Source organism: Ornithorhynchus anatinus, chromosome 3 (genome assembly GCF_004115215.2).
Source record: "Ornithorhynchus anatinus isolate Pmale09 chromosome 3, mOrnAna1.pri.v4, whole genome shotgun sequence".
NCBI classification, from domain to species: Eukaryota; Metazoa; Chordata; class Mammalia; order Monotremata; family Ornithorhynchidae; genus Ornithorhynchus; species Ornithorhynchus anatinus.
This window is the reverse complement of record NC_041730.1, coordinates 132,748,520-132,770,497: the sequence shown is the minus strand read 5'-3', so window position 1 is coordinate 132,770,497 and position 21,978 is coordinate 132,748,520. Positions and strand designations below refer to the sequence as shown.

General features: G+C 48.8%; 1 protein-coding gene across 1 annotated transcript in view; it reads right to left on the bottom strand.

Moving 5' to 3' along the window:
* Positions 1 to 21,978, bottom strand: part of TUBGCP2 (tubulin gamma complex associated protein 2) — a 53,537-nt gene that overhangs the window by 30,947 nt on the left and 612 nt on the right. The window contains exons 2-6 of the mRNA XM_029060917.2: positions 13,138 to 13,238; positions 8,590 to 8,777; positions 7,589 to 7,717; positions 5,150 to 5,326; positions 2,227 to 2,386 (exon numbers count right to left, since the gene is read on the bottom strand). Coding sequence (XP_028916750.1) covers positions 2,227 to 2,386; positions 5,150 to 5,326; positions 7,589 to 7,717; positions 8,590 to 8,739 — 616 coding nt within the window. The 5' untranslated portion in view covers positions 8,740 to 8,777; positions 13,138 to 13,238. The remainder of the gene's footprint in view (positions 1 to 2,226; positions 2,387 to 5,149; positions 5,327 to 7,588; positions 7,718 to 8,589; positions 8,778 to 13,137; positions 13,239 to 21,978) is intronic.

Genomic DNA, 21,978 nt, shown 5'->3' with positions numbered 1-21,978 from the left:
CTGATTAAGCATCGCTATCATTGTCTCTGCTATTTAAGGAAATATCAAAAATAGATCCGGGAATAAGAGTAATTGTTTAGGAGCTCAATCTTTCAGATGTATTACAACCAATTAAACAGTGATCAGACTAAGGGATTCAGTTTATCAAACTATCTGTGGAACGTGACTGTTCTTATCTGTCTGTCTCTCCCGATTAGACTGTAAGCCCGTCAAAGGGCAGGGACTGTCTCTGTTATCTATTTGTACATTCCAAGCGCTTAATACAGTGCTCTGCACATAGTAAGCGCTCAATAAATACTATTGACTGAACGAAGCATATGGCAAACACAGTTACCTTTTTAAAACCAAAGAAATAGGGTTGCTTTTGTGTTTAAAGCAACACGAGAAGCAGCATGGCCTAGGGAATAGCGAACGGGCCTGGGAGTCAGGAGAATGTGGGTTCAAATCCCGGCTCAGCCACGAGTCGGCTGTGTGACCTGGGGCAAGTCACTTAACTTCTCTGTGCCTCAGTTATCTCATCTGTAAAATGAGGATTAGGACCGTGAGTCTCACGTGGGATAAGGACTGTGTCCAAACGGATAAGCTTGTATCTACCCAGCGCTTAATACAGTGCCTGACATACATACAGATACCGTGAAAAACATCCACTGACACAGCACGGGCGCAGGTTAGCTATCGGAAATTCTTGTGGATGTGTCTGGAGCTCCTGGCCAAACAAATCCCAATCAATCGATCAATCAATCAATGGTATTTATTAAGTAATGTGGGCAGAGCACTATACTAAGTACTTGGGAAAGAAAAACAGAGTTGATAGATGTGGTCTCTGCCCACAAGGAGCTTACAGTCTAAGGGGGGAAGCAGACATCAAAAGAGATAAGGGACAGGGGAAATAGTAATAATTATAATAATTGTGGTATTTGTTAAGGGTTTGCCAAATGCCAAGTACTGTCCTAAGCGCCGGGATAGATATAAAAAATTCAGATCCCACAGGGAGTTCAGTCTTCATAGGAGGGAGAATGGCTACTGAATCCCCATTTTACAGATGAGGGAAATGAAGTCCAGGGAACTGAAGTGACTTGCCCAAGGTCACAAGGCAGGTATGCGTCTGGAACCTGGACAAGGACCCACGTTCTCCACTAGACCCCGCCGCTTCCCTAGTAGTGGATAAGAGTACATAAGTATGACAAACAGCATAGTGCAGTGGACAGAGGATGGGCCTGGGAGTCAGATGGACCTGGGTTCTAATTCTGGCTCCACCACTTGTCTGCTGGGTGACCTTGGGCAACTCGCTTCATTTCTCTGTGCCTCAGTTACCTCATCTATAAAATGGGGATTGAGACCATGAGGCCCACAGGGAAGAGGGACTGTGACCAACCTGATTGGCTTGTATCTAACTCAGTGCTTAATACAGTGCCTGGCACGGAGTCAGCACTTAACAAATACCACAATTATAATAATAATAATAATGATTGTGGTATTTGTTAAGCGCTTACTCTGTGCCGAGCACTGTTCTAAGCGCTAGGGTAGACACAAGGTAATTATTATTATTAAGTACTGAGGGGCTGGAAAGAGTCTGAGATCCAGAAGGGTCAACCAGGGGAATTGAGAGTAGTAAGGGCAAGGAGTCAGGGAGAAACCATTCGAATCACTACTGGCTCCCAGGAGCTCTCATGCCAGCTCTCTCCTGCCACTTCTCTCTTTCAACCTCCACGTTGGCAACCACAAGGGCTACGGTGGTCTACGGACCCTCCCTGACGAGCTGCGGAGCTCTGATCCCCACACCGCCCGTAGGCTGTCTGATCTGATTGTATATTGTATATTAATCAATTATTTATTTATATTACCGTCTGCTTCCCCTGTAGACAGCTCACTGTGGGCAGGAAACGTGTCTACCAATTCTTTCCTACTGTACTCTCCAAAGAGCTTCATACACCGTTCTGCACACCGTACGCACACAATAAATACTATTGATCGACTGACTGAAGATTTGGGGAGAGGTGCTCTCTTTGAATTTTATCATTGTCTTAAAAATATGGCCCCATGACTTTTGTTCTTGCTGCTTCTATTATTCATTGCTCCACATCTCTACAGATAGGGTAAAGGTGGTTTTCTCCGGTTTTGTTCTCCTACCTCAGGTCTGTGGGGTGATAGAAATAACCTCTTTCTGATTTGGGGTTTTGGGATTTTACTGGTTTCAAGATTTGCTCCGAAAAGCTCGTCACATACCTATAGGCACAACCGTGTCCGTGCTCATCCCGGTGCCAATTAAGAAATCTCCAATCAGTGCAGGTCTCTCGTACACCCATGATGGGAACACCGGGAGATGATGGCCGAGATTTTTCTTATTCTGCTTGTCTCGCAGAAGCTTTCTTGTCAGTTCCAAGGGCTGGTAAAGAGAATTTTCAAGTAAGGGAAAATGAGAAATCAATTCAGTGTTGGAAGAATAGGTTATTTTGAACTGAGACTTGATCTAAAAAGAGATTTACTTGGTTTATTAGGTTCATGGGGCTTAGAATTTCTAAGAGAAAACAGCGGGCGAGGAGTTTTTCCATCAGGACCCTGTCCCCGCCTCCAGAGTTGCGCTCTAAAATAACAAGCAAAAATATCCACAAAGCACAGAGGTTTGGGAAGGCTGACGGAAACCTACCCAGAAAATCGGAAGAGAGGCTCGCTGAATGATAATAATAAATAATTGTGGTATTTGTTAAGCACTTACTATGTGCTAAGCACCGTACTAAGTGTTGGGGTGGATAAAGCAAATCCAGTCCATGTCCCACATGGGGCTCACAGTCTCAATCCTTATTTTATAGATGAGGTCACTGAGAAGTGAAGTGACTTGCCCAAGGGTACACAGCAGACAAGGGGCAGAGTGGGGATTAGCACCCTAAATCTTCTGAATCCCAGACCCAGACTCTATCCACTATACCATGATGCTTCTCCTGCTGAACCAGCAGGGCCCTCCTGGGATCACTGGCCAGCAACTGGTCAGAGGCCCCAGGTGGAAACTTTCTGGAAATAAGGTCGGAGATGGGAGATGAAAGAGAAGGTGGCGGATTTGGCAGGGGCGGAGAGAGAAGGAGACGCTTTTGGAGGCAGGGATCCCAAGAGAGTGACAAGTAAGACAATTAGACACTAGTCTTTTTAATCATGCAAGTATATTATTAACACCAACGCTGCACGTGTCTCCGCCAAGCAAGATGGAAGGGAACTAGAGTGCTTAAATGTCACTTGAGCAGATCACTCTCTTCCAAAGAGAACGAGGCCCAACTCTGCCGTAGCGCTGGGTCAAAAGGCCCAGGGGCTTAACTTTCTGGAAATAGGGTTGGAGATGGGATTTGAAAGAGAAGGTGGCGGGTCTGGCGGGGACGAACAAGGGGACGGTTTCGGAGTCAGGGACCTCAAGAGAGGAGCGATAAAGAGAAAGACACGGCCTCACAGGTGGGAGAAAGGCTCGAGGAGGGTACGTAGAAGTGAGTGGAGCGAAGAGGTGATATGGGATGTGGGGGAAAATGGAGTGAAACGATGACGAAACCGGCAGATTTGGAAGCTCGGGATGAGAGCTTAAAACAATGACATAAAAATCGAGGGACGTAGATGACGGTATTTGTTAAGCACTTATTTTGTGCCAAGCACTATTCTAAGCACTTGAGGGGGGGGGGAAATACAAGGTAATCAGGTTGTCCCACGTGGGGCTCACAGTCTTAAGCCCCATTTTCCAGAGGAAGTAACTGAGGCACAGAGAAGTGACTTGCCCGAAGTCATACAGCTGACAAGTGGCGGAGCTGCGATTAGAACCCATGTTCTCTGATTCCCAAGCCCCTGCTCTTTCCACCGAGCCACGCTGCTTCGAGAGAAAGGACGCCGAGAAAGGACAAAGTTCAGGGGCATCTTTTTATTCTCCCCCAGTTGCCACCTGTTTTTCCTCTAGGATCTCTTCTCCGCTAGAGAAAACCCCTAATAGAGCACGGGCAAATAGTTGGTGTGGTGAGCCCACAACAAGCTGCCTTATTAGTGACTACTTGTGATCCGCAAACCACAAGAAGGAAGAGACTTTGAGAAGCCACTGATGGGCTCTACCTGAGACAGATGACTGCTGGCCTGTCGGGGGGCAGAGCACGGAGGGAGGTAGGGCTTTCTCTCCCTGTTCTACCCGGGAACGGGCCCGGACCAGTCAATGACTGATCCGTAGAGTCACAGCTGCGACGCCTAACGCAGATAAAAGGCGGCTGCTTTGAGTTGCTAGGAGGCCCCCACAGAGCAGCAGAAAGCACCAGTCCTTGGAAGCAGAAAGAAGAAGCATCGGCAGAACGGACACCCTTGAGACTGGTAACAGTGATCATAATGCTGGTGTTTGTGAAGCACTCACTATATGCCAAGCACTGTTCTAAGCGCCAGGGTAGATAGAGGGTAACCAGCTTGTCCCACGTGGGGCTCACAGTCTTCATCTCCATTTTACAGAGGAGGTAACTGAGGCACAGAGAAGTGAAGTGACTTGCCCAAAGTCATCAGCTGACAAGTGGCGGAGCCAGGATTAGAACCCAAGACATCTGACTCCCAAGCCACGCTGCTTCTCGTAAACATATTGGACCCTTGGTGGAGTGATGAGTGTGCGTATGTGTCACTCCCTTGCACTTCGGTAAAATTAAGTAAAACCTTCCCCAGGAAACTTGGTGACCAGTGGTGTGATTTGACTGTACTACGTGTCACACTGAGGCTCCCCCGGCCCGGGAAGGTCCTGGTCGGTACGAACTAGGGGCTTGCGACAGTTGGGTCGGGTTGCTCCCTAGCACGGACGATCCCACGAGGCTAACGTCGGGGCCGGGGACTTCTCTTACACCATTTGTTTATTCATTCAATCATATTAATTGAGCACAGGGCACTGTACTAAGCGCTTGGGAGAGGATAACACAATACACAGACTCCTTCCCTGCCCACAACGGGCTTACAGTCTATAGGGGTTCGCGGTTCACCCGAGTACTTTCGACGTTCAAGCCCCCGGCTGCAGGGAAGTCAGAAAGCAGACGGGCCCCGTGGCCGGCTTTCGGCGCGGCTCCGGATTTGAGCCTGGGACCCGAAGGGAGCAAGGCGTACAGGTAGCTGCTCTGCACGCAGTCGGCGCTCAAAAAATATGACTGACCGACCAACTGACCTGCTGTATGTTGGAGTTGGTGGCCACGCTGCCCAGCTGCTTGCGTAACTCCTCCAGCTCCTGCATGGAGATCTTGGGGGCGGCGGAGGAGATGGCGAAGTTGGAGACGTTACTCGCCGCGGCGCTGGCGGCAAGTTCAGCTCGCTCTTTAGCATTCTGCTGCAAGTACTGGAGAGTCTAAGGCATCCAAAAGCAAAAGATAACAAAAAAACTGCTATCCTATGTGGCCTGGAGGGCTATCCATCCCCTTGCCCCCTCCTACCTCTCTTCCCTTCTCTCTTTCCACTGCCCACCCCGCACGCTCCACTCCTCTGCCGCCCACCTCCTCATCGTCCCCCGTTCTTGCCTATCCCACCGCCGACCCCTGGGCCACGTCCTCCCGCGGTCCTGGAATGTCCTCCCTCCTCACCTCCGTCAATCTAATTTTCTTCCCTTCTTCAAACCCCTACTGAGAGCTCACCTCCTCCGAGAGGCCTTCCCAGACTGAGCTCCCCCTTTCCCTCTGCTCCCCCCTTCACCTCTCCGCAGCTAAACCCTCTTCTCCCCTCTTTCCCTCTGCTCCTCCTCCCTCCCTTCCCCTCCCCTCAGCACTGTACTCGTCCACTCAATTGTATAGATTTTCATTACCCTATTTATTTTGTTAATGAGATGTACATCACCTTGATTCTATTTATTTGCTATTGTTTTAATGAGATGTTCATCCCCTTGATCCTATTTATTGCTATTGTTCTTGTCTGTCCGTCTCCCCCGATTAGCCTGTAAGCCCGTCAAAGGGCAGGGACTGTCTCTGTTACCAATTTGTACATTCCAAGCGCTTGGTACAGTGCTCTGCACATAGTAAGCACTCAATAAATACTACTGAGTGAATGAATGAGAGTAGCAAAGATCGATTAACTGTACTTACTGAGCGCTACTGTACGCTGAGCAACGTACTAAGCGCTTGGGAGAGTACAACCAAGAGGCCTTCCCAGACTGAGCTCCCCTTCTCCCTCTACTCCCTCTGCCATCCCCCCTTTACGTCTCCGCAGCTTAACCCTCTTTTTCCCCTTTTCCCTCTGCTCCTCCCCCTCTCCCTTCCCCTCCCCACAGCACTGTACTCATCCGCTCAACTGTATATATTTCCATTACCCTATTTATTTTCTTAATGAATTGTACATCGCCTTGATTCTATTTAGTTGCCATTGTTTTTACGAGATGTTCTTCCCCTCGACTCTATTTATTGCCATCGTTCTTGTCTGTCCGTCTCCCCCGATTAGACTGTAAGCCCGTCAGACGGCAGGGACTGTCTCTATCTGTTGCCGACTTGTTCATCCCAAGCGCTTAGTACAGTGCTCTGCACATAGTAAGCGCTCAATAAATACTATTGAATGAATACAACAGAACCAACTTGGCAGACACGTGCCCTGCCCACAATGAGAGTAAATTCCCCGTTCCTTGTCGAAATGGCCTAATAATGGAAATGAGGAGCTACAGGAGACGCGCAGACAGGATTCCTCATTAACATCTAGCCAATATTCCTTCGTAGTACAGAAATGTGTTCTACGAGAAACAAAATTCCTACTTCTGTTACCGTTATCCGAAAACATTTACTGACCCTGTATTATTTGCATGGTAGTAGAGGGGGCGGTTATGGGGACAGATGAAGCGAGAGAGCCCCATGAAGCTTAAAGACATCAGGAAAAGGGGAAAAAAAACCCCAGCACCGGTGAATATTTGGTTTTCAGTGTCGCTGAGTGGAAAGAGCCCGGGCTTGGGAGTCAGAGGTCATGGGTTTGAATCCCGGCTCTGCCACTTGTGAGCTGTGTGACTGTGGGCAAGTCACTTCACTTCTCTGTGCCCCAGTTCCCTCATCTGTAAAATAGGGATTAAGACTGTGAGCCTCACATGGGACAACCTGATTACCCTGTATCTATCCCAGTGCTTAGAATAGTGCTTTGCACATAGTAAGCGCTTAACAAATACCAACATTATTATTATTATTTGTGCAAGAAGCTCCCGAGTCTAGTGGGATGAACATAGACCTGGCAAGTCAGAGGACATGGGCTCTAAACTTGGCTCCACCATCTGCCTGCTGCGTGACCTTGGGCAAGTCACATTGTGCTGTTCCTCCATTTCCTCATCTGTAAAATGGGGATCCAATCCCTGTTAACTCCCTCCTACTTAGACTGTGAGCCCTACTTGGGACAGGGACCGTGTCTGACCTGATCATCTTATACCTAAAACAGTGCTTGGCACACAGTAATCACTTTAAGTATTATTATTATTATTCGAATCAGCAGGGGTCTTTTCATTCTTTTGGTTGCCAAAGAGGGAATTTCGGAAAACTTTCTGAACTTGAATTCCAGATGCAGGCAGGTTTCGTATACTGTCTTTCCATTGTGGAGATTTTCAGAGAGCTATTTCTAAACAAGTATGCCCATCCGCCCATAAACAAGCCACCTCTTTATCTTCGGTGAGCTTGGATAGCAGATACACCAAAGGATCCAAGTTTCTTGTATTTTTGGATTTCAGCTCATCGTACTTCTTTAAAAAGTCTTCAGGAGTCCGGGAAAATTCTGCAATTTTAACCTATAGAGCAAGTAGAGGAATAAGTTTACAATAATACTTACTAAAACACTTTAAAGTAACTGCAAGAAAATGAAACAATCACAAGCATTGAGGCCAAAATGAACGAATCCCTAAAATTAAATGAGCAAAATCTACTTGCAGAGGTCAAAATGCACACCTCTTTCCAGATAACTTGAAAAGGAGGGAGGAAAAAAAAAATCAGACTAGCTTCTTTTTAAACAGTTCGCACTCTACAGTGGAAGGGATAAAACTTCTCTGTACTCCGTGAAATACCCATCACAAAAACCATTCCGGCCATTACAAGACACAGAAAAAGCCGAGTAAAACGCACAGGAGAGTGCAATCTGTTTAGGATTGTTACCACCACATTCATTCATTCAACTGTATTTGAGTGCTTACTGCATGCACAGAACTTGTACTAAGTGCTCGGAAGAGTCTAATACAGCAATAAATGCACTCATTCCCTGTCCACAACTAGCTTATAGTCTTGGGGTGGGGGCAATTACAGACTTGCTCATTTGTAATGTGAGGCACAGGCTAAAAAAACCACCCCCAAATGACCGGACCGAAACCTTTGCGGTAGCCAGGTTCGGATTATTCCCTATTTTTAATCAAAAGACGAGCAGCCATTTTCTTCGGCTGGGAAATAGCTGCTGCTTCAAACTTCCCAGCTGTTTGGTATAAACTCACAGCGGCAGAGCGGGTTGTAAGGTTTTACTGCTTTTGAGCTGCCCCAGTTTTTGGAGCTCTGAGAAGAGAAAAAGGAGACCCATGGGCAGAAGCCCCTTTGAGATTCTAGCGTCTTAAAAAGAACGGTTAAGGAGCTCCGCAGGGAAAGAGCCGCGGCTGGGCAGCTGCTTCTCGCCGCTCACTTTGGCGCTGTGTGCCGACACCGTGGTGGTGACGTACGGCGTCCGGTTCTTCTGCAGCAGGTCGATGTACACCTCGGCTCCGTCTCCTCCGTGGACCCGCAACAAGCTCAGGAGCTCGTTGACGTCGTGGTGAATCCGGAATTCGCTCATGCTTTCAGTTTAGGGTCACGAACATCACGGTGGGCGATCTTGGAGGCGAAAGAAACAATTCTGAGATCCGGGCATCAGTTAACGAGCTCGGAGGAGAAGGAATTTGAGCGGTTAACGAATGCCAACGCATCTCAACCGGACTCCTTCCGAGCATCGAGTCTCCTAATTCTGTTTCCGCACTTCTGTGCTTCCCGCACACGGACCAATGGAGCGAAACGGCAACCTCGCTCAGCGGTTGTCACGGTTCGTGCCTACAAAAATGTTGCAAGGCTCCTTGCCACTGGGCAGGAGTGCAAACGCTGGTCATGGCCAAAGCACTGCGGAAAGGCAGGGTCTAGTGGATAGACATGGGTCTGGGAGTCAGAAGGACTTGGGTTCTAATCCCGGCTCGACCACACGGGATTATGCCGAAATGGGGATTAAGACGGTGAGCCCCATGTAGGACAGGCACTGTGTTGAACCCGATAACCCTGTCTCTACCCCAGTGCTTATCATGTGCCAGGCACTGGACTAAACGCTTACCAAATAGCATGAAAGACAAGAACATAGGCCTTGTCGGCTAGAGGATCTGGGTTCTACTTCTGGCTCCGCCCCTTGCCTGCTGCGTGACTTTGGGCAAGTGCCTAAATTTCCTCACCTGGAAAATGGGGATTAGGTATCTGCTCTCCCTCCCCCTAGAATGCGGAAAGAGAGATTGTATCCAGTCTGATTATCTTGCATCAGCTCCAGCGCTTAGGACAGTGCCTGTCATACAGTAATTACTTAAATGCCACAATCATTATTAAATAGTAACAGAGGTGTGAAAGAGGCCAAACCTAGGAGGAAGACAAAATAAGGATTTACGCAGCATGGCCTAGTGGATACAGTCCGGAGTCAGAAGGTCCTGGGTTCTAATCCCGGCGCCAACACTTGGCTGCTGTGTGGACTCTGGCAGTTCACTTAACTTCTCTGTGCCTCAGTTCCCTCATCTGTAAAATGGGGGACTGAGACTGTGAGCCCCACGTGGGACAGCCTCATAACCTGGTATCTACCCCAGTGCTTAGAACAGTGCTTGGCACACAGCAAGTGCTTAACAAACACCATCATTATTATCATTTTTCTGGGCCTCAGTTCCCTCATCTGTAAAATGGGGGTTGAGACCGTGAGCCCCATGTGAGACAGTGACTATGTCCAACTCTATTTGTTGGTATCCACCCTGTGCTTAGAACAGTGTCTGCCACATAGTAAGAGTTTAACAGATGCCATTACTCTTATCATTATTGGACTATGCAGGTGGGAGGCACTACTAAATGCATTTCTGCAAATAATACTACTTATTAAGCACCTTGGGGAAGTAGTGTGGCCTAATGGATACAGTAGAGGCCTGGAAGTCAGAAGAACCTGGGTCCCAATCCCGGCTCTGCCACTTGTCTGCTGAGAGATCTTGGGCAAGTCAGTTCACTTTTCCATGCCTCTGTTCCCTCATCTGTAAAATGGGGATTACGATGTGAACCCCATGCAGGACAAGGACTGTGTCCAACCCGATTAGCTTGTATCCACCCCAGTGCTTAGTACTATGCCTGGCCCATACTAAGCGCTTAACCAACACCATCATTATTATTTGCCAAGCACTGTACTGAGTGCTGAGGGAGTTAATTGGGTCCCGCATCGGGTTCACAGACTAAGGAGGGGACCAAACAGGTGTTGAATCACCATTTTGCAGATGAAGGAACTGAGGTCCGGAGAAGTTAAATGATTTGCCCAAGGCCACACTGCAGGTACGTGGTGGAGCTGGGATTAGAAACCAGGTCCCTTGACTCCCAGGCTCAACTAGGCCACACTGCTTCCCACTTGTATATATATATATATACAAAATATATATATATTTATGCACCTTGGGTAAACCCAACACTTTTCACCCAGAGATGTATATGCTTAAGACACAAAGTGGGGGTCTAGCAGCCCTAGCTCTTTTCTTCGACTCCTTGCCCCCTCCTACCTCACACCTCCCTTCTCTCCTTCTCCATCCCACCCCACACGCTCCACTCCTCTGCCGCCCACCTCCTCGCCGTCCCCCGTTCACGCCTGTCCCGCCGTCAACCCCTGGGCCACGTCCTCCCGCTGTCCCGGAATGCCCTCCCTCCTCACATCCGCCAAACTAACTCTCTTCCCCTCTTCAAAGCCCTCCTGAGAGCTCAGCTCCTCCAGGAGGCCTTCCCAGACTAAGCCCCCCTTTTCCTCTGCTCCCCCCTCCCCATCGCCCTGACTCCCTCCCTCTGGTCTAGCCCCCTTCCCCGCACCAAAGCACTTGTGTATTTATGTACATAGCTATAATTCTATTTATATTAATGCCTGCTTTACTTGTTCTGATGCCTATCTATAATTCTATTTATTTATATTGATGCTACTGATACCTGTTTACATGTTTTGCTGTCTGCCTCCCCACTTCTAGACTATGAGATGATGATGATGATGATAACGGTATCTGTTAAGCGCTTACTCTGTGCCAAGCACTCTTTTAAGCACTGGGGTATTCATTCATTCATTCAATAGTATTTATTGAGCGCTTACTATGTGCAGAGCACTGTACTAAGCGCTTGGAATACAAGGTGATCAGGTTGTCCCACATGGGGCTCAAAGTCTTCATCCCCATTTTACAGATGAGGTAACTGAGGCACAGAGGAGTTAAGTGACTGGCCCAAAGTCACACAGCTGATAAGTGGCAAAGCCGAGATCAGAACCCACGACCTCTGACTCCCAAGTCCGGGCTACCGAGAGCTCTCCTCCTCCAGAAGGCCTTCCCAGACTGAGCCCCCCAATTCCCTCTGCTCCCTCTCCCCTTCTTTCCCCTTCCCCTCAGCACTGTGCTCATTTGTATATATGATTTATTACCCTATTTATTTTGTTAATGAGGTGTATATCTCCTTGATTCTATTTATCTTGACGATGTTGTCTTGTTTTTGTTTTGTTCTCTTTTGCTTTGCCGTCTGCCTCCCCCGATTAGACTGTGAGTCCGTCACTGGGCAGGGATTGTCTCTTTCTGTTGCCAAATTGTCCATTCCAAGCGCTTAGTACAGTGCTCTGTACAGAGTAAGCGCTCAATATATACTATTGAATGAATGAATTAAGCCATGCTGCTTCTGACATCGGTGTGGGCAGGGATTGTCTCTCATTGCTGAATTGTTCTTTCCAAGCGTTTAGTATAGTGCTCTGCACACAGTAAGAGTTCAATAAATATGATCGAATCAGTGAATGAACCCAACCCTCTCCTCATTTCCAGCTCCACTGGCTGGTGACAGCAGGTGGGAAGAAATGGAATACGGCTCCGCCACGCTCCTCGTGTTCTTGGTAGCTTTCGGAGTAAAACAAGGTTGCAAATCACTGCTCTGGGAATTGACAAGAACGAACAGTACCACAACAACAGGATTAGAAGCTCGATACTCTGACTCCCAGACCCTTGTTCTTAATAATAGTAATTACGGTATTTGTTAAGCGTTTACTATGTGCCAGGCACTGTTCTAAGTGCTGGGGTATATACACAATTTAATTGGATTGGACGCAGTTCCTGTCCCACTCAGGGCTCTCAGTCTTAATTCCATTTTACAGAAGAGGAAACTGAGGCCCAGAGCAGCCAAGTGACTTGCTCAAGTATACACAGCAGACAAGTGGCAGAGCTGGAATTAGAACCCATGACCTTCTGACTCCCAGGCACGTGCTCTATCCAGTAGGCCACGCTCTTCCCAGGAGGTCACACTTTTCAATATTATTGAAACCCCCACAGTTCCAGCCGGAGGAAAATTCATTCATTCATTCAATAGTATTTATTGAGTGCTTACTATGTGCAGAGCACGGTACTAAGTGCTTGGAATGTACAAATCGGCAACAGATAGAGACAGTCCCTGCCCTTTGACGGGCTTACAGTCTAATCGGGGGAGACGCGCAGACGAGAACAATGGCAATGAATAGAGTCAAGGGGAAGCACATCTCACAAAAACAATGGCAAATAAATAGAATCAGGGTGGGTGATGTACATCTCATTAAACATAATAAATAGGGTTCTTTTCTAGGCCATCAAAAAGCACATTTCACTCTTCATGTCAGCTTCTGCCATAGGTGCAGAAGTCGCTAATTGGCCTGAGGCTTTAGCATTCTAGGATGCGCTTCCAAGGGCTAAAGTTTCTAGATCCCACCGCCCTCCTAAGCACCTTGCTTAGGTGTCCAAATGTTGTCCAAATGTCAAATAGCTTGGGCTATAAACTATGGCTTATAGAACTTGTCTGATTGTTATATTGTACTCTCCCAAGCGCTTAGTACAGTGTTCTGCAAATAGCAAGCACTCGATAAATACCACCGATTGACTGATTAACTCTACCTCTTAGAAGCCTAACAATTCAACAGGTGGCCGACGTCTGATCTTACCTCTTGGGGCGGTCACAATGTTGTGGAAAGAAAGGTTGACTGTATTGGAAATTCCGGGGGTTTAGTAGTAACTCGTATCTTCTTTTCACGGTGTGGTTGGTCTGCAAGAAGAAAAAAATCAATGTTCAGGGTTAGGGAGGGAGAAGCAATGATTGAATGACTGCTTTATTGCTGAATTGTACTTTTCAAGCACTTGGTACAGTGCTCTGCACACAGCAAGCACTCAATAAGTACAACTGAATGAATGAACGGTTGACGGTGCGACAAATTCTCAACAGACATAAGGAAGGTGAAGCAATTCCAACTAAGTTGATGAACAGGAGAAGGAATGGTGAAAAAAGAGGTAGAATTTCAATGAAAGATAGGAAAATCTCATAAAGCCTCAAAAAATAATCAAGAGCCCAGGAAATGGCCATTATGTGACCAATGGTTCTTTATCATTTAAGAAAAGGTTAACTGCTTTATTTCTACTAAAAAGGATTATATGCATGATCCAGGAGCAGTGAGTATGTAAGAAGAAAACAGACAGGTATCAGGTACAGAATTAAATTTTTATCCAGCTTGAAAATGATGAAAACGTGTTACTACCAGCCAATTTCTTAGATGGAAAGGTGAGAGATGAGTATTTTCAGTTCTCTATGGCCCACGGCCTGACGATCCTCAAAGTCACCACCATAAAGGGACTCTGAAGCACGCCTGTGCAGACAAGGGGGTAAACTCGGATGTTTCTCAATCCCAAACTCACACGACAGTTCCCTAAGGGCCACTGAGCTTGGATGAGACAAGCCTGAGAAATGATGAGGCCCAGTGGAAAGAACCCAGGTCTGGGAGTCACAGAACCTGGGTTCTAATTCAATCTCTGCCATTCGCCCGTTGTCTGACCAAGGGTAGGTCACTTAACTACTTTGTGCCTCAGTTTCCTCATGTGTAAAATTGGGATTCGATACAAATTCTCCCTCCTACTTAGACTGTGTGCGCCGTGTGGGACAGGGACTGGGTCTGACCTAATTATCTTGTACCTACACGAGCTCTTACTCCAGAGCTTAACAAATATCACAGTTACTATTATAATTCCTGCGAGTAAGCCTCCCAAGCCCAACAGTCCCTTTCATGGGGTGCCCAGATGCTGCATAAACCATGAAAACGGGCCACCCTCTTTTTTGACAAAGTCACGTACCATCTCCAAGAGTTGAGCCACAGCACGGGAATGATCACAGTGCAAAAGTCTCACAGCTGGGTCTTCCTAAACGGGCCTATCGCAATGTTTTATAAATTGCAGCGCCATCGGTTTTCTTGGGGCCACTCTCTTTCTAACCCCGCTTCTCTCCTTCTCAAGACCGGCAGAGCTTCCAGGAGGCCAGGCCTCAAACACCATTCATTCATTCATTCAATAGTATTTATTGAGCGCTTACTATGTGCAGAGCACTGTACTAAGAGTTTGGAATGAACAAGTCGGCAACAGATAGAGACAGTCCCTGCCGTTTGACGGGCTTACGGTCTAATCGGGGGAGACGGACAGACAAGAACAGTGGCAATAAATAGAGTCGAGGGGAAGAACATCTCGTAAAAACAATGGCAACTAAATAGAATCAAGGCGATGTACATTTCATTAACAAAATAAATAGGGTAATGGAAATATATACAGTTGAGCGGACGAGTACAGTGCTGAGGGGATGGGAAGGGAGAGGGGGAGGAGCAGAGGGAAATGGGGGAGAAGAGGGTTTAGCTGCGGAGAGGTGAAGGGGGGGGTGGCAGAGGGAGTAGAGGGAGAAGAGGAGCTCAGTCTGGGAAGGCCTCTCGGAGGAGGTGAGTTTTAAGTAGGGTTTTGAAGAGGGGAAGAGAATCAGTTTGGCGGAGGTGAGGAGGGAGGGCGTTCCGGGACCGCGGGAGGACGCGGCCCGGGGGTCGACGGCGGGACGGGCGAGACCGAGAGACGGCGAGGAGGCGGGCGGCGGAGGAGCGGAGCGTGCGGGGTGGGCGGTGGAAAGAGAGAAGGGAGGAGAGGTAGGAAGGGGCAAGGTGATGGAGAGCCTCGAAGCCTAGAGTGAGGAGTTTTTGTTTGGAGCGGAGGTCGATAGGCAACCACTGGAGTTGTTTAAGAAGGGGAGTGACATGCCCAGATCGTTTCTGCGGGAAGATGAGCCGGGCAGCGGAGTGAAGAATAGACCGGAGTGGGGCGAGAGAGGAGGAAGGGAGGTCAGAGAGAAGGCCGACACGGTAGTCTAGCCGGGATATAACGAGAGCCCGTAGCAGTAAAGTAGCCGTCTGGGTGGAGAGGAGAGGGCGGATCTTGGCCATACTGTAAAGGTGAAACCGGCAGGTCTCGGTAACGGATAGGATGCGTGGGGTGAACGAGAGAGACGAGTCAAGGATGACACCGAGATCGCGGGCCCGAGAGACGGGAAGGACGGTCGTGCCATCCACGGTGATAGAGAAGTCTGGGAGCGGACCGGGTTCGGGAGGGAAGATGAGGAGCTCGGTCTCGCTCACGTTGAGTTTTAGGCGGCGGGCCGACATCCAGGTGGAGACGTCCCGGAGGCGGGAGGAGATGCGAGCCCGAAGGGAGGGGGAGAGGACAGGGGCGGAGATGTAGATCTGCGTGTCATCTGCGTAGAGATGGTAGTCGAAGCCGTGAGAGCGAATGAGTTCACCGAGGGAGTGAGTGTAGATGGAGAACAGAAGAGGGCCGAGAACTGACCCTCGAGGAACTCCGACAGTTAAAGGATGGGAGGGGGAGGAGGCGCCGGCGAAGGAGACCGAGAATGACCGGCCAGAGAGGTGAGAGGAGAACCGGGAGAGGACGGAGTCCGGCAGCACCGTCACCATCATTCACGTCACTTATCGAGTGCTTACTGTGTGCAGGGCACCGCACTAAGCGCTTGGGGAAGTTCAATACAACAACAGTTGGTGGAGTCATTCAATCATGTTTCATTCCATTGTACTGTGTGTGCAGCACTGTAATAATAATGATGGTATTTGTTAAGTGCTTACTATGCCAAGCACTGTTCTAAGCTCTGGGGTAGATACAAGGTGATCAGGTTGTCCCATGTGGGGCTCACGGTCTCCATCCCCATTTTAAAGATGAGGTAACTGAAGCGCAGAGAAGAATGATAATAATAATAACGTTGGTATTTGTTAAGCGCTTACTCGGTACAGAGCACTGTTCTAAGCGCTGACCCTAAGATACAGGGTCATCAAGTTGTCCCATGTGAGGCTCACAGTCTTCATCCCCATTTTCCAGATGAGCTCACTGAGGCCCAGAGAAGTGAAGTGACTTGCCCACCGTCACACAGCTGACAAGCGGCAGAGCCGGGATTCGAACCCATGACCTCTGACTCCCAAGCCCGGGGTCTTTCCACTGAGCCACGCTGCTTTTCTAATTAGACTGTGAGCCCCCAGTGGGACAGGGACTATGTCCAACCTGATTAACTCTTACCTACACCAGCCCTTCAAACAGTGCTTGCTGCATAGTAAGCACTTAATAAGTACCATTATTATCATTATAATTTGTTCTCCTTTCCTTTGTGCCAATCACCATTCCCCCACCCTCATCTCCTCATTTTTGGACTGTGAGCCCCTCGGAGGCCAGAGACTGTCTATTCCTATTAATTCATTAAAAAAAATTGATCGAGTGCTTCCTCCGTGCAGAGCACTGTATTGAGCGTTTGGGACATCAATCAATCAGTTGTATTTACTGAGCGTTTACTGTGTGCAGATATGAGCCCCTTCCAATTTAGCAGGGGAGGTGACAGAACGTCCGAGTAGTTCTTTCCCAGCGTTTTGCACGCAATATGTGCTCGGTCAATACCCTAACCACGATGCCATAATAATGTTGGTATTTGGTATTTGTTAAGCGCTTACTTTGTGCAGAGCACTGTTCTAAGCGCTAGAGTAGATACAGGTTAATCGGGTTGTCCCACGTGAGGCTCACAGTTAATCCCCATTTTCCAGATGAGGTAACTGAGGCACCGAGAAGTGAAGTGACTTGCCCACAGTCTCACAGCTGACAAGTGGCAGAGCTGGGATTCGAACCCATGACCTCTGACTCCCAAGCCCGCCCCCTTTCCACTGAGCCACGCTGCTTCTCTTATGTTGTTCTACAGGCAGGATGAAGGGTCCCTGTGCAGACAGGCAGGGGAAGGCAGGGTCCCCGGGGGTCGTACGCTGCTCGGACAGCGGGGGAGGTGACCCGCGACTCGCCTGTGCTCGTCGGCCCCCAATCGATCAGTGGTATTCATTCGATACTATTTATTGAGCGCTTACTATGAGCAGAGCGCTGTACTAAGCGCTTGGAATGGACGATTCGGCAACAGATAGAGACAATCCCTGCCCATCGACGGGCTCACAGTCTAATCGGGGGAGATGGATGGACAAAAACAAGACAACTTAATAGCAATAAATAGAATCAAGGGGATGGACACCTCATTAACAAAATAAATAGGGTAATAAATAATATAATAAATATAATAATAGGGTAATAATAATAATGTGCTGAGGGGAGGGGAAGGGGGCGGGGGAAGGGGGAGAAGCAGAGGGAAGGGAGGGAAAGGGGGCTTAGCTGAGGGGAGGTGAAGGGGGGTAGAAGGGCAACAGAGAGAGCAGAGGGAAAAGGGGAAGCTCAGTGTGGGAAGGCCTCCTGGAGGAGGTGAGCGCTCAGTAGGGCTTTGAAGAGGAGAAGAGAGTCAGTTTGGCGGAGGTGAGGAGGGAGGGCGTTCCTGGACCGCCGGAGGACTTGGCCTGGGGGTCGACGGCGGGATGGGCAAGAACGGGGACGGTGAGGAGGCGGGCGGCGGAGGAGCGGAGCGTGCGGGGTGGGCGGTGGAAAGAGAGAAGGGAGGAGAGGTAGGAGGGGGTGAGGGGATGGAGAGCTTTGAAGCCAAGAGTGAGGAGTTTTTGCTTGATTTATTCATTCATTCAGTTGTATTTATTGTGCACTTACTGCACGCAGAGCACTGTACTAAGTGACTGGAAAGTACACTACAGCAATAAAGAGAGACAATCCCTGCCCACACCAGGTTCCCAGACTAGAGGAGGAGAGACAGACATCAAAACAAGTAAACATGCATCAATACGAATAAAAAGAATTATAGACACATAAAAATCACAAGTAAACTGGCATTAATATGAAAAAATAGAAATATATAGATAAGCGCTGTGGCGGGGAGAGGAAAGGGAGCGAGTCGTGGTGGTGAGAGGAAGGGAGGGGGAGCTGAGAAAAAGGGGGGTTTAGTGATAATAATTACGGTATTTGTTACATGCTTACTATGTGCCAAGCACTGTTCTAGCCGCTGGGGTAGATACAGGGTAATCAGGTTGTCCCACGTGAGGCTCACAGTCTTAGTCCCCATTTTACAGCTGAGGTAACCGAGGCCCAGAGAAGTGAAGCGGCTTGCCCAAGGTCACCCAGCAGACAAGTGGCGGAATCGGGATGAGATCCCGCGTCCTCTGATTCCCAAGCCCGGGCTCTTGCCACTAAGCCACGCTGCTTCTCTAGTCCGGGAAGGCCTCTTGGAGGAGGTGTGCCTTCAGTAGGGCTTTGAAGGGGGGGGAAGAGTCATCGTTAGGAAGCGCTTAACAAATACCATAATAATAATTACTTGCGCGCACAAAGCCGCTGGAGAAAAATGGCCCGGGCAGCAGAGTGACGTATGAGACGGAGGCAGTGAGGTCAACAAGGAGGCTGATGCGGTCAGCAAGCCGGGACAGGTCTGAGCACATCATCATTATTATTATTATTATTATTACTCAGGGCTCTGAGCTGTGGGATTTCAGCTGTGGAAGCTCAGGGGTCGGGACAGGTAAAATAAATACATAAATACCAACTTTGGGAGGTTTCCACAGGGGCTGAAGGTGATGCCTGTTGACTTGCTTTGAAATCTCAATCGTTACTATTGAATGACTATCTGTCTCCCCCGCTGCTAGATTGTGAGCCCGTTGTTGGGTAGGGATTGTCTCCATTTCTGAATTGTATTTTCCAGGCGCTTAGCACAGGGCTCTGCACACTGTAAGCGCTCAGTAAATATGAACGAATGAGTGAATGAAGAAATCAAGCAAAAATTCTTCACTCTAGGCTTCGAGGCTGTCCACCCCCTGGCCCCTTCCTACCTCACCTACCTTCTCTCTTTCCACCGCCCACCCCGCACGCTCCGTTCCTCCGCCGCCCACCTCCTCACCGTCCCCCGTCCTCGCCCATCCCGCCGTCGACCCCCGGGCCACGTCCTCCCGCGGTCCCGGAACGCCCTCCCTCCTCACCTCCGCCAAACCCATTCTCTTCCCCTCTTCAAATCCCTACTTAAAGCTCACCTCCTCTGAGAGGCCTGCCCAGACTGAGCTCCCCCCTTTTCCCTCTCCTCCTCCTCCCCTCCCCCTAGAGAAGCAGCGTGGCTCAGTGGAAAGAGCCCGGGCTTAGGAGTCAGAGGTCATGGGTTCTAATCCCGCCTCCGCCGCTTGTCAGCTGTGTGACTTTGGGCAAGTCACTTAACTTCTCTGTGCCTCAGTTACCTCATCTGGAAAATGGGGATTAAGACTGTGAGCCCCGCATGGGACCCGATGACCCTGTATCTACCCCAGCGCTTAGAACGGTGCTCGGCACATAGTAAGCGCTTAACAAATACCAACATTATTATTATTACTCCCTTAGTACTCATTAGTACTTATTGAGCGCTTACTATGTGCAGAGCACTGTACTAAGCGCTTGGAAAGTACAACCGGGCAACAGATAGAGACAAACCCTGCCCAACAACGGGCTCACAGTCTAAAGAGGGGAGACTCGCTCCCTCTGCTCTTCCCACCTCCCTGCCCCACACCACTTGTGTCTATATGTACTTATCTATAATTCTATAAATCTATATTAATGATGTGTACTTATCTGAAATTCTACTTTTATTAATGATGTGTATATATATATATATATCTATAATTCTATTTATTTAGAGAAGCGGCGTGGCTCAGTGGCAAGAGCCTGGGCTTGGGAGTCAGAGGTGGTGGATTTTAATCCCGCCTCTGCCACTTATCAGCTGTGTGACTTTGGGCTTCACTTCTCTGGGCCTCAGTTCCCTCCTCTGGAAAATGGGGATGAAGTCTGTGAGCCCCACGTGGAACAACCTGATCACCTTGTATCTACCCCAGTGCTTAGAACAGTGCTTTGCACATAGTAAGCGCTTAACAAATACCAACATTATTATTACTTGTTTTTATTGATTCTATTGATACCCGTTTACAAGTCTTGATGCCTGTCTCCCCCCTTCTGGACTGTGGGCCTGGTGTGTGCTCTGCACATAGTAAGCGCTCAATAAATACTACTGAATGAATTGAATGAATGCAGGGATTGTCTCTACTGCTGAACTGTCCTCTCCCAAGCGCTTAGTCCAGTGCTGGGCACACAGTAGGCGCTCAATAAATATGACTGACTGAATGAAGGAGTGACTGGATGGACGGATGGGGTCCAAATCCAAGGTGTGTGTGTGTTGGGGGGGGGGATTAAGTGGAAAGAGCCCGGGTTTGGGCATCAGAAGGTCGTGGGTTCTAATCCCGTTCTGCCACTTGTCAGCTGGGTGACGTTGGGCGAGTCACTTCACTTCTCTGGGCCTCAGTTCCCGCATCTGAAAAAGGGGGATTAAAAGTGTGAGCCCCCACCGTGGGACAACCTGATGACCCTACATCTCCCCCAGCGCTTAGAACAGTGCTTGGCACATAGTAAGCATGTTACAAACACCATCATCATTATTATTGCCGAATTGTACATTCCAAGCGCTTAGTACAGTGCTCTGTACATAGGAAGCACTCAATAAATACTATTGAATGAATGAATGTGCCTCAGTGACCTCATCTGTAAAATGGGGAATAAGACTGTGAGCCTCATGGGGAACAACCTGATGACCCTGTATCCCCCCCCCCCGGCGCTTAGAACAGTGCTCAGCACATAGCTTGGCACATAGTAAGCGCCTAACGAACACCATCATTATTATTCTCTGTGCCCCAATGACCTCATCTGTAAAATGGGGATGAAGACTGTGAGCCCCATGTGGGACAGTCTGATGACCCTGTACCAACCGTAGTGCTTAGAGCAGTGCTTGGTGCATAGTACTTAACAAGCACCATCATTATTATTGTTATTATTATTCTCTGGGCCTCAGTGACCTCCTCTGTAAAATGGGGGTGCAGCCTGCGAGCTCCCCGTGGAACCAGCAGATGACCTTCTATCCAGCCCAGCGCTTAGAGCAGTGCTCGGCACATAGTCAGCGCTTAACAGACCCCATCATTATTATTATTCTCTGGGTCTCAGTGACCTCATCTGTCAAATGGGGCTGAAGACTGTGAGCCCCACGTGGCACCACCTGATCACCTTGTCACCTCCCCAGCGCTTGGCACAGTGCTCTGCACATAGTAAACGCTCAATAAATACTATTGAATGAATGAGCCTCAGTGACCTCCTCTGTCAAATGGGGATGAAGCCTGTGAGCCTCCCGTGGGACAACCTGATGCCCCTGGATCTCCCCCAGCGCTCAGCACAGTGCTCTGCACGTAGTAAGCGCTTAACAAACACCATCATTATTATTCTGCTCTGTGCCTCAGTGACCTCCTCTGTCAAATGGGGATGAAGCCTGTGAGCCTCCCGTGGGACCACCCGATGACCCTGTATCCCTCCCAACGCTTAGCACAGTGCTCTGCATATAGGAAGCACTCAATAAATACTATCGAATGAGCCTCAGTGACCTCCTCTGTGAAATGGGGATGAAGCCTGGGAGCCCCACGTGGGACCACCCGATGACCCTGTATCCCTCCCAGCGCTTAGCACAGTGTTCTGCACAGAGTAAGCGCTCAGTAAATACGACTGAATGA